The sequence below is a fragment of the Panthera onca genome, chromosome A1 (assembly GCF_046562875.1).
Source record: "Panthera onca isolate mPanOnc1 chromosome A1, mPanOnc1 haplotype 2, whole genome shotgun sequence".
In the NCBI taxonomy this organism is placed as follows: Eukaryota; Metazoa; Chordata; class Mammalia; order Carnivora; family Felidae; genus Panthera; species Panthera onca.
The window spans coordinates 17,525,489-17,537,799 of NC_138339.1; the positions used below are offsets into that span (position 1 = coordinate 17,525,489).

At 32.3% G+C, this 12,311-nt stretch overlaps 1 protein-coding gene across 3 annotated transcripts in view; it reads right to left on the bottom strand.

Moving 5' to 3' along the window:
- Nucleotides 1–12,311, bottom strand: part of CDH12 (cadherin 12) — a 1,039,090-nt gene that overhangs the window by 72,121 nt on the left and 954,658 nt on the right. For all 3 annotated transcript variants that reach the window (XM_078444573.2, XM_078444569.2, XM_078444571.1), the window contains one exon: nucleotides 11,484–11,651. In XM_078444573.2, the coding sequence (XP_078300699.1) occupies nucleotides 11,484–11,651 (168 nt within the window). The remainder of the gene's footprint in view (nucleotides 1–11,483; nucleotides 11,652–12,311) is intronic.

Here is a 12,311-nt window from a genome sequence, read left to right on the forward strand (position 1 = left end):
TCAATGCTTAGAGAGTAAAATCAATGAAGACAGAGAGACAAGAGCATGTATTAGATGTAAGATGGTTCTTAGAAAGGGATGCTGCTCTAAAATTAAAATTACTTTTACTTCCGTACCCAAGAAAGAAAAGGACATTTATTCCATCTCTTTCTGTTCTTCCAATAATCCCTCCCTTATTACATAGCTCCCAGCTTTCCACTACAAAATTTTTCAAGGAGGCATTGTTATGTTTAATACTATAGTTCTGCTAAATTATAGATCCAATTAACACATATCTGTATTTCCTTGCAAAATGAATTGCTTTTTATAACATCATTTTTTTTCAAGAGATTGCATTGGAAATCCCAACCAAGCTAATTCCAAATGAACTGTGAAACATAATCCATTTGTATTACTTAATGATTGCCAGAATTAAAAGTGCTTCTGATTCTCAAAAATATGTATTTTTAATATATATGATTTATATAACCACTATCCCCATTACATAATAGTAAACATGATGGAGATCTTGGCAAGAGTTCACAACATTTCAAGTGCATCAGTAACTTTCCATTGTTCATTCATTTCTATGGAGTACATTTAATATTCCCTTAAAACCTCCATTAAATATGTAAACCTTGCTCTTGTCTTTGTCTTATGTAATTTCTGTTCATCTAACAAAATATGGCACATAGATAATTGTCAGCGATATTAGCCACTGATTTCACAAAAATAAGCAACACTAGAATTTTTATTAAAAATTATTAATAAATATGACACCTTATTATCTAAGCTTCTGAAAAAATGTTTGGAATCTAAATTCATCTGTGAATATTATTTACTCAAATATTTGATTTCTCAAAAGAATTTTTTTGGAAACATTATGAGAGTAGTCTGGAAAAGAGAAATTTGATAAAGTTTCTTCCTTTATAACATTTTTTTTAGGCAAAACTAATTCTTGCAAAGCATCCAATTCATTGAACTACAAATATTATTTATGAATATTCATCACATATTCATGCATCATATTTGTAGACAAAGTTTTAAAATTTTCTGTACTCATGTATTTTATTATTTGAACACTTCTTATGCCTTCCCTATTTTGCTGCTTATGCCTAAATTGTTTCACTGGCCTGCTACTCCTCTTCTTTTTATGTATAAATTCTATTCCTGGGGCTCCTGGATGACTCAGTTGGTTAAGCGACTGACTTCAGCTCAGGTCATGAGCTCACAGTTTTGTGAGTTCAAGCCTCATGCTAACAGCTCAGAGCCTGGAATTGGCTTCGGATTCTTTGTCTCCCTCTCACTCTCTGCCCCGCTCACACTTGAACTCTCTCTCTCTCTCTCTCTCTCTCTCTCTCTCTCTCAAAAATAAATAAACATTTAAAAAATAAATTCTTCATTCTTTCAAGGGCAGCTTAAAGCCATTTTTGATGAAACATTTTCTTGCCTTCTCACTTTTATTTTTTCCCATAATTCTATACGAAAAATCCTTTAAAACATGATGTTTTTGCATCATCTAAATATTTTGGCGAACATTTGCTCTCCCACTGGCTAATTCTTACTGTGGGTTTCAGAAATTAATGTGGATATTATTTCCTTCAAAATCCTCTCAAATCTATTCTCTAATGATTTGGATGCCCATCTTATACATTTATGTGTCATTGTGTGCATAAGTCTATCATTTATTTTATTTCAAGTAGTATAATTGTCCATTAACTTAATCTCCCCATTATACACAGAGCTGCTTGAGGGAAGTCGTTAAATTTTTTTATCCTTTTTGTACCGACACACAAAAAAGATATAGCCTTTTTTGCACTTACACTTCAATAAAACTAGCAATCAATTAAACATTCATTAAATACTATAATTAATTGTGTCGATATTTGTTAACAAACTAGGTTTCTTATGTACAAAATGTTTGGTGTCCGTGGTTATTGCCTATATTCTGTTTCACTCTCACAAAGAAATACCAAAGAAGTTCGATTTATTTGCCTATATAAATGTTAAGACCAATGAGAGGCACACATGAAAAAGAGGAATTTAAACCATGTGAAATAAATGTTGAATCTAGAATGTTTCACATTAGAAATTAAAAATTGTCACCAGTGTTAGAAAAATTGTGTATTAGAAGCTTGAGGTGGTATTAAGCAACTAGAGATGTCATATGTTAGTTTTAATTTAATAATCCTGCCACTGTGTTTTCTCTGGGTTAAAAAGTATAATGAAATCAGAAAATTGTATTTAAATCAAAATATTCATTATAAATGTTCATGGGTAAAGATAACACTATTTTGGTGATGGAATTTTATATTCACTTCCTAAATATTTCCGTGGAGTTAGAAATCTTGAAATTGATTTTTTCATGTATATAAAAGTTATACAATCAGTCCTAAGATTTTTTTTTTTCCTGGTGGTAAATTCAGCTACAATACAGGCATGAGCTATTTCTTGAGCTACTTTTCTCTTCAATACATGTTTGATCATACATTAATGGGAAATTCTGATAAAGGAGAAGCAACAGACACAAAGAAATGGTATAAAATGAGCCTATACTCTAGTTGAAGAGACAGATACAAAGAAGGAATGGGGATAAGGTTGAAAAGAGGGAGGAAGGAAAATGTGGGAGGGAGGAGAGGAGGAGGAAAAAAAACACTCACTGTTGGATACTTCAACTGCATTATTTTACTTAATCCTCCCAGAAGCTCTATTATTATTAAGATGCCTACTTAATTTACTATCCAAACAGAACCACTTTTGAGAGCAAAAGCAATCACTATTTGTAATTAATTTGAGGCCACATGTGAAAACTGGAGCTGTCTCAGGCAAACCACAATATATGGTCCCCCTATTTATTATCTTAATTTGATGCTGTAAAAACATGAGATAGCGAGAGTTTATTTAGCCATTCAGGCCCCAGTGACTTAATGGTGAAACTAAGCTTTCCATCAGTACCTTTCCCAAAGCCTTGGCTCTCTCTATTCTACAAATCTTATAAACATAAAAAATACTCTCAGTCTTGGAGAGAATGTCTTTTCAGTTTGATTAGTGGAAAAGTAGATAGAATGCCCCATGTTCACATTTAAGCGTTCTCACTTTTACCCGGTGGTTCTGGTGTAGGAAGCAGTGACCTATATTTTCATAAACATTCATATTTAAAAATTACAGCTTTAATATGGTGCCCAATTGTGTTCTGCTGCATTGCACATGTAACTACGAAGTACCTGGCCCCACCTCTTACCATCTCTTTTTCTTGCAGTTTCTTCTTTTAAATGTGTGTAAATAAACAAAACCTATTCATAAGGATTAAAGAAGTTAACATGCAGCTTTAATGTACTTTACATAGTACATGTGCAATAAGGATTAGCTGCTGTCCACACTAAAATCATCACCATAGGCCATAAAGAGTAATACAACTGTACCACCTGGAAAAAGTCTTGGAACTGGCTGATGCAGCCTGGGAGGGAAAATGCAGAAAAGCAAACTAAGGGCTTGTGAATTTGAAGATTTAACAAGGAAGTAACAGATAGGTATGCTTTGCACCCAGAGACTTAGGGGTTTTCTTATTACTTAAATCTGATAAATTCGGTTGCTGGCATCTATTTACTTGCTCTGACTGACAGGAAATGTCACAAAAGGAATTTTTCTCCTATTTTTGCAGGAGGGCTGGAAAGTGGAAATGGGAGAACGTGCTCATTACCTGACTTGTCTGTTTCAGAACCTAAGAGTTTTATTACATCATTGGTAAAATCTCACATCTGAATTGTGGATTATATGATGCCAAAACATTCAAGCCACTTCTCCAGGATTTGAATTAAAAAAAAAGGACTCTTAGGTGAGCTACAAAGTGCACAGATGAATGCTGACAAATATTTTAAATATTTATAAGTCCCATGGTCTTTAGATATTGTTAATAACATTGGTAAGATTAAGCACGGTATCTTTTAATACCATTTCAGTTTTAAACATTATTTACTATGGTTCACAAAATAATTTAAAACTAAAAGTCAGATTTCTTAAAGACCTACAGAAGTTGTAGCTCAAAAGCTTAGTTCTTTTGCAAATCAGGCAGCGGGGCCATGGAGCAACCAGGCTGCAATCTTGTGCCCTTTGCCACATGGTGAAAAGGACCAAATAAGTCAGCAAAACCTTCAGCATCACTTAAAAAAAGATTCATGCTTTCATTAACAAAGCCTAATGTGATACTAATGTGACAGTAATAGTGACGACAAATTATTTTAAAATTGTGGTAACTATTTTTTGTTTGCTTACATCTGCCTACCTGGAGTCTAGTGAAACCATTCCCTTCTCATTGGAGAAGCCTGAGCTTGCATTCACTCACTGAGCTTGCATTCAAAGGGATTCAGCTCTGTGTTAGCCTCTAAGCATCCATATCTGACATCTGTAGGCTCTTTGGAATACTTTAAAGCAAGATGTGTAACTGTATATGAGTGTTTAATTGTAAAAGACAAAAACAAACAAAAACACAAAGCTTTTCAAAATAGTGTAAAGTGAATAAATTTTAATATTCAGATTTTACCTAAATATGCTTGTAGGAATAGAATCTTGTATGGATAAAAATAACTCTAATGATATACAAAAGTTAACTCATTACCTCTATTTAAGGAATAATGAAAATGCCTTCTAGGGGTGCCTGGGTGGCTCAGTTGGTTAGGTGTCCGACTTCGGCTGAGGTCATGATCTCACAGTTCATGAGCTCGAGCCATGTGCTGACAGCCTAGAGCCTGGAGTCTGCTTCAGATTCTGTTGTCTCCCTCTCTTTCTGCCTCTCCCCTGCTCGAACTCTGTCTCTCCCTCTCTTGCAAAAATAAATAAACACTAAAACATATTTAAAAAGAAAGAAAGAAAATGCCTTCTAAATTGTTTCATCACAGTAAACCAATGATTTTCAAATTATTCACTGTAGATGATTTAGAATTTACCAGATTACTTGTTTGAAATTCAGATATCTGGGTCCAAGCTATGTCACTTGAAACAACTTCCATCACAGGGACAGAGGATCTCAAGGGATTCTTAGGGCAAATAAGATTTAAGAACTATTGGGAGCACTGTGGTGAATACAACTCAAGTCATCATTTGCATGCCTTATCGTCAGGAAATAGTTCTCTCTTGCTTGTTTTTATTGAAGTAGACAAAGGAGTCATTTGGGAATTAAAGTAGAAGTGTTTGTTCCACTTAAGTAAAAAGCTAGTTTTATTATAGCTGAGCTTGATTTTCAAAAATAGAAATAGAGCCATCAAATATGATGACTATTTTTATCACTCACGCCTACAATTTTTATGAGACCCAGGTAATAAAAGTTCTTTGTGTAATATTTCCAAAGTCTTAGATTTACAATTTCTTTATTTTATGCTTTTTAAATATCCCCCCACCCAAGTGAGGAGTTCTACACACACACACACACACACACACACACACACATACACATACACATACAGAGATACACATATAAAAGCATGTCTACATACATAAATTAGGAATATGGGTAATATATAACTGTCGCATATTATGCATCCCACAATACCAAAGACCTCTTTGTCTATTTTTCAATCTGCATTCATATCTTTGGGAGGTACTGATATAAAAAGTCATGTATTTATAGATAGCATCTACATAATTTTTGATTAAATATGAATAATATATAAAACATTATTTCCGAAATTTACATTTTCTTCTTACTGTAGAGGCCTCTGGGAAATAAACAATCCCCTTAGAGCCCTAGACTAGGGAAAAATTTTGTCAGAAAATGCTCTAAAAGTGTTATCTAGTGGAAATTACTTAAATATTAGTAAAAATTCAATTGTGGGAATTAAAACATGTTCTAACATTGATACTGAATCAGCACCAGTACTAAATCTGAGAAACATAAACAAACATGACTTTATGTCGACCCATTCATATATTGTTGCTTTCTTGTATTACTATTTAAATCCTTCACCTGTTTTCAAGAAGCCTCAACTTGTATTTATAGTGAAAGCTTCTGTACTAAATAATATGTTATTATACTGTTAACCTTGCAAACCAAACTGACCCAACCACCCTCTCAATCCCAAATATTGGAAAGAGGCTGACGTTATCCTCATTTAAGCAGTGGATTTCACATAAGACCCATTATTTTGACCATACTTCTTCCAGTACATTTTTCAGAGTACTTGTCACCATTTTCTCTTTCCCCGCACCTAAGATAACATATTGGAGATAGTGCTAAAAGCAGAAATTTGGCCTTTGTTTCACCTTTAGAGAGAAAACTTAGGAGCATGCTATGGTGTTATCCATTATTTGCACTTGACCTGCAGGTAGGAGGTGGGCCAGTAGTCGGAGTCTCCACATAAGCTGGGATGTGAGAGTTCTATACAATTCATGTCTGGCAGTGACAGGGTGGGTTGTGAAAACAATGAAGTGTTCCTCACAATGTTTCCATATTCACACACACACTGGGCAGCAGAAGGCCTTTTCTGTACTCAAAGGCCAGGAAATGTTTTCTCTGTGGTGTTACTTAATGATTCTGAGATTCTATCTATCTATCTATCTATCTATCATCTATCTACCTATCATCTATCTATCTTTCTACCTATCTGATTTAGATAGTTCTATAAAAATTGATGTCTACAAAATATACACAAAGTCATGAACTGTCATATTGTATACATGTATACTTTCAGATTGTATATTATTTGCATAAATAAACTTAAATCATAGAATTTGTATGTTTGATTTACCTCATTCAGCCCCATGACAATCCCCTTGGAAACCTGGAAGAATGTAAAGGTATATTTTCTATGGCTGGATCTGAGTTAACTGTCAAAATTCAATTAGTTTTAGCCCTTTATTTTTAAAGGCTTATTAAATTTTTAACAAGAAAATTTCACTCTAGAAGCTTACAGTTTTCCAAGTTAAGGATGCTAAATGGTAAAGAGAAATAGACTTTGTTCCCCCAACTGGTTATAACTGGGTTTATGTTGATTCTAATGAAAATCTTTATAAATTACATATTGTAATAAACATGTATTTAAAAATAAACAATCCTATATTATACATTTCAAAATAATAAAAGAAACAGTCTTAATTTGGATGCCAGAAAAGTAATAACAGGATGAAAAAATGAAATATATTTTAACTAAACACTTAAATATTTTAAACTAAATAAATGTATAGTTATCAGCATTTGTTTTTCTTTAATAACTCATAACTGACCTTGGCAGTCTATAGTCTTTCTATATCATGAATGTATAATAGAAATATATATACATACTTTTTATCCATAGATCTGTAGTCATTACCTTATAGTTCATGTAAACAAGATCAAACATTATTCATTGTGCAGTAGACATTTTGGCTGATGTATTTAATACTTTAATTTTACTTACATTGTTTTTTGTTAATTTGAGGACAATAACAACTTTTCCTGGGTGAAGTCTAGTATTTGCAAATATCTTATTCATTAAATTAACTAACTATATATGGATACAACTATATATTTTATATAGTAATTATTGTGCAAATAATGTTTTATTGACTATTATCCAAATCAAAATACTTATAGCTATCAACCGTCAATATAAACATGTTTGGTAGGTATCTTCTTAAAATAGAATTTCTTTAAAATAGTTTTACCTACTTTTAAGAATTTTTCTTAGAACAATTATCAATGTCCTATTTTCCACATTTGAACTTATTTACCTTACACAGAGTTCTCTTACTCAAAAGAAAGAAGAAGAAAATACCTCTTTACATTTCCTATAAATGACGTATCTCTTTCATCCAATGTTCTGTATGGACTGCTTTATTTCACTAAGGCTGATCTCACATTCATTACAAAATTATTATACAGAAGAAAGAGACCAAGTGGGAGAAGCATGAATATTTTTGCCTAATGTGAATTAACCACATCACTTAATTGATTTGATCTCATAATGTATTATTTAGATCAGCTTGTTAGATGGTTTTGTCATTTAAAATTCAAGTAATGGAAACCATCAGCATTTTCCTGTAGATTATTTTAACAGAGATCTTTTGCAGATATTCTTGGCTATGGTAGATGGTAGTTTTATAAGTATATGGAAAAGATTTTGCAAAGAAAATATTTTGCCTTTATATGACTACAGGTACAGCTCTTTTAACATGTCAGGTATTATTTCCATTTCCATATTTGCTTTGGATAGTTTTCTGGGTTATCTATAGGACATTTTAAATCACACACAGGTATCAAAGGCAAATTGTCTTTCAAGAGGGAGAATGTAAACGAGAGACCTGAAGTCACTACGTAAGATGAAGTTTTGGTTCTCTCACCTAGTGGCTGCATGATCTTGAACAAGTTTTTAACTTTTAAAAACTTAACTTATAGCAACTTTTCTTAATAATGCGCCTTGCTACTTTATTTCTAAAATTGAGAAAATACTATAAAGTCATTATAAAAGTAAGAAGGGAATATATATGCAAATCACTGTGCACAGTAGATGACACACAGTAATTTACTAGTCAATATCATTGTCACCATCATCATATCATATTGGCAGGAAGTTCTGATATCTCAGGAACCATGTATTTTTCAACAATAAACCAGCAAACTGCTTACACATGCATGATACAAATGCGTGTGTCATTCCATTTTTTTTTCACCTCTAACAGATTTAGAGAAGGAAATGGATGGTGATGGGTACTTAACAGTGTCACATATGCATACGTACACACACAAAGCCCAAACAAATTATGATTAAATTTTAAGAAATTATCTTCTGAAATTTTTAAACAATGAGCAATTGTAGCTCATGAAATTCATCTGAATGAAGTTGTTGTTCTTTTTTTTTTTCAGAATAATTGCTTATCAGGCATGAATAAATGCAGCTAGTTGTGGGGATTTTCTTTTAAGTTATTTATGTATAGAATATATATGTATATATATATATATATATATATATATATATATATATATATATTACTTTTAAGGTTGAAAAGATTATCATTTCAGTTTGTAATGTTATGTCACACTTGCAGCTTAATTGCTGCACATGAGAAATATTCTTGCAAAAAGAGCATTGACTTCTAAATAAATGGCTTTTCTGTTTAGACCTGTATTCTGTCTTTTCCTCTCAAGGATGTAATTCGAAATGACAATACAGTAAAAAGGGCTTGACACAATGGCATGTAAAATTTCAAGGGGATTAATTTCTTATTCATGCAAAATCTGAAAACCCTTTTCTTTCTCATGATTCAAAAATATCTCTCACCCATTATACTTTGAGACTATAGTTCAAAAATACATGTAATACAAGTAGAAAATAATTTTATCATGGTGACCTGTTCAGTATATTTCTTTTGCCCTCTTGTTTCTCTGTGCAGGAATGGTGACAATTCAACATATGTCATGTGACTTTTTTGTAAGTGTTTTAAAAAGTATGGTTTTAGAGGGCAGATAAGAGAAAAGAAAACTTTTCATTTTAACATTATGTTAAACTAGAAGGAGTCTGAACTTCTCAGAAAAAAATCTCTACTTAAATTGCTGATCTCAAGCAAGTTATTTAACCTTCCTACACCTCAGTTGTTGTTGTTTTTAACAGTCAATGTGGAAAATACAGAACTGTTGTTGTGAATAAGGAATAAGATAAAGTTCCTGACATGACATATAAATATTCTGAAAATTCTAGTGGACTTATCCCCTACATTCCTTGCTGGTTGTCTTCAGACCTACATATTCAACTTTGAATAAATCCCAAGCAAACATATTGCTTTATCCAGGTTCTCTTTTCACTGGGTAAGTTCTAGATGTGATCGTCCTGTTTCAGCAGGACCTGAGCACACTATCTTGGCTTCCTAAGTATAATCTAGCCTCTTTTTCATGGAGATATTTTTATTTCCCTGTACTCCAGCCTATTTATCTGGATTCCTGCCCAATTTTTTACAAATCACCCTTCATCCATACCAGCAGAAATTGTATCCTCCACTGGCTGGGTTTTATATCCTTCATCTGAAGAGCATCATTATAATCCTCATGAATGAGAATATTGATGCTACCTAAGAATATCTTTGCTACTTCCTATTCGCTAGAAGGAACATATTTTAAATGCACAAAACACAAAACAGGAAGGGCCCACGTTCACAGTGATGCCATTTATATAAAAGTAGAGTAGTCTCCCAAACTATCCCCCTCATTTAGCTTCTACAGCTTGTCATATGTCAGAAGTAAAAATAAAGAAATAAAAGAAATAAAAATAAAAATAATCAGTACTTTTCAAGTTGGGAATATATTCTTTATTAATGTCAAATATTAGAGAATCAAATGCACTATTTCTTTCTTCTTTAATATTTATGTTTTATCTGGTTCCCTTAATAGCAAAGTAAGGAAAAGTGTTGCCATAAGACTCTCTGTGTTATTAATTATAGCACATTACATACTCACCATTTGTCACGGACATTTCATTTGCTTAAGTATGATGACTTCTAATTGCCACTCATGACATTTGCCATTGGACCTTCTGATCACTAAGTGAAATATTTCCATACGAAAATATATGTTAATGATATTAACAGAAAATGATAAAGTAGTAAAATATGAAAATGAATTCAGCTAAAGGAATAAAATATCCATTTAGTTAAATATTCTCAGTGTTTTATACTTTGGTAGATGAACTCAAACTCTCCTACTGGGATTGAAAGAGGAAAATCATTTTGTTTTGGTTTTATAAACTGTTCACGCAAATGTGTATCTAGGGATTTAATCAAGTTCCTTGTGTAACCAGTGACAGAGACTTTCAGTTTTTGTATTCTAAGTCTTAAGAACACTGAACTAATCCTTGAAAATGTACCAGAAATCGAACAGGTACTGATTGGTGTTAAATGTAATACTGTAGAAGAAAACGAGATATAACACAAGTGAGAAGTATTCATTTTCAATAAGAAGCACAGAGTTACAGAGAAAATACAGGTGTGAAACATTCTATTATCATAGAAACTGTAGCAATTTTCACCTATTGCAAAACTAAAATAAGACTAAAGTAATGTAAATAGCATCACTGGAATATCATCTGATACTTACATGAAAGCATATGGAAATGATTCAAATATAATAGGTAAGGAGAAGGCAGAGAATTCTTAGGCAAATTACATAATAGAGCAAATAGTATGGTGTCACATTTGTCATAAATACGAGTCTTAAATTAAAATGGAATATTCATATTTATATTACTTTTTCAGGTAAAAAAATTAGAGCAAGATTCCAACCTATCGTGAATATTTTACTTTAACAGGAATCAACAACATAAGACTCATTGTTCAATTACTGACTTGTATTAGTTTATATTAAAGTCATACTGAGCATGATTCTAATGGAAAATGAAATTCTTAAGTCATTTCATTTTTATCTATTGGCTTCTATTTCCTAAAGACGAAAAGTGTCTGAAAAATTATTATAATTTCTGCAACATTCAATGAAATGTGAGAATTGTTTTTTAAACTGCACCAATTTAAACTCAATAGAAAGAACGTACTTTTGGGGAATCGAGGTGGATTGTCATTGACATCAGTGAGGGTGATGTTGACTATCGTCGTCCCGGCTAACCCTCCTAGTTGTCCGCCCATATCCTTGGCTTGGATGAGGACTTGGTATTGTTCTTTGACTTCCCTGTCCATGTTTGGCAAAGCTGTTCTAATAACACCTTAAGGGAAAACAATAATAAAAGATAAATATTACACTGTGTTTTCTGAGATATGATAGTCTGCAACAAGAAAATGATTTTATCTAGATTCAGGAGTAAAGACATGCCAACAAACCTACATATCTCTTAAAAAGTGAAACACTCAAAATGTTCAATGGTTAGAATATAATTAAATATACTATGGTAACAGCCATTTAATGAAATGCTATACAACATTGTGAATATGGTTAAAGAACAATGTATCAGCTCTAAAAGATGGTCATCATTCATTAAGTCAACCAAATCAGACATGATTTACTTAGAAGAATTCTATCTTTAAAAGAGAATGAAAGTGTTAGACAATTTAGACAAATATACATATACATATATACATATATTAAAAAACTAAGTGGTTACACTAAGTGTGATGTTTCTAAATAAAGCTAATTTCTTCTCCATTCTTCTCTTTATTCTCTAAAATAAATTTGTTACTTTACTTTTTAAACACACAAAGTATCTCCTCCTATTTATTTTTCATCTCTCAGGATTCCTCTTAATTATTTCAGCCACAGATTTTTTTCACTTAGATCTCATTAAGCTTTGCCACTGCAGGGACCTTATCTCCCTTGTCAACGAGTTACTCCAGTCTCTGCCATTTAGAAGGAGCTCAATAAGAATGTG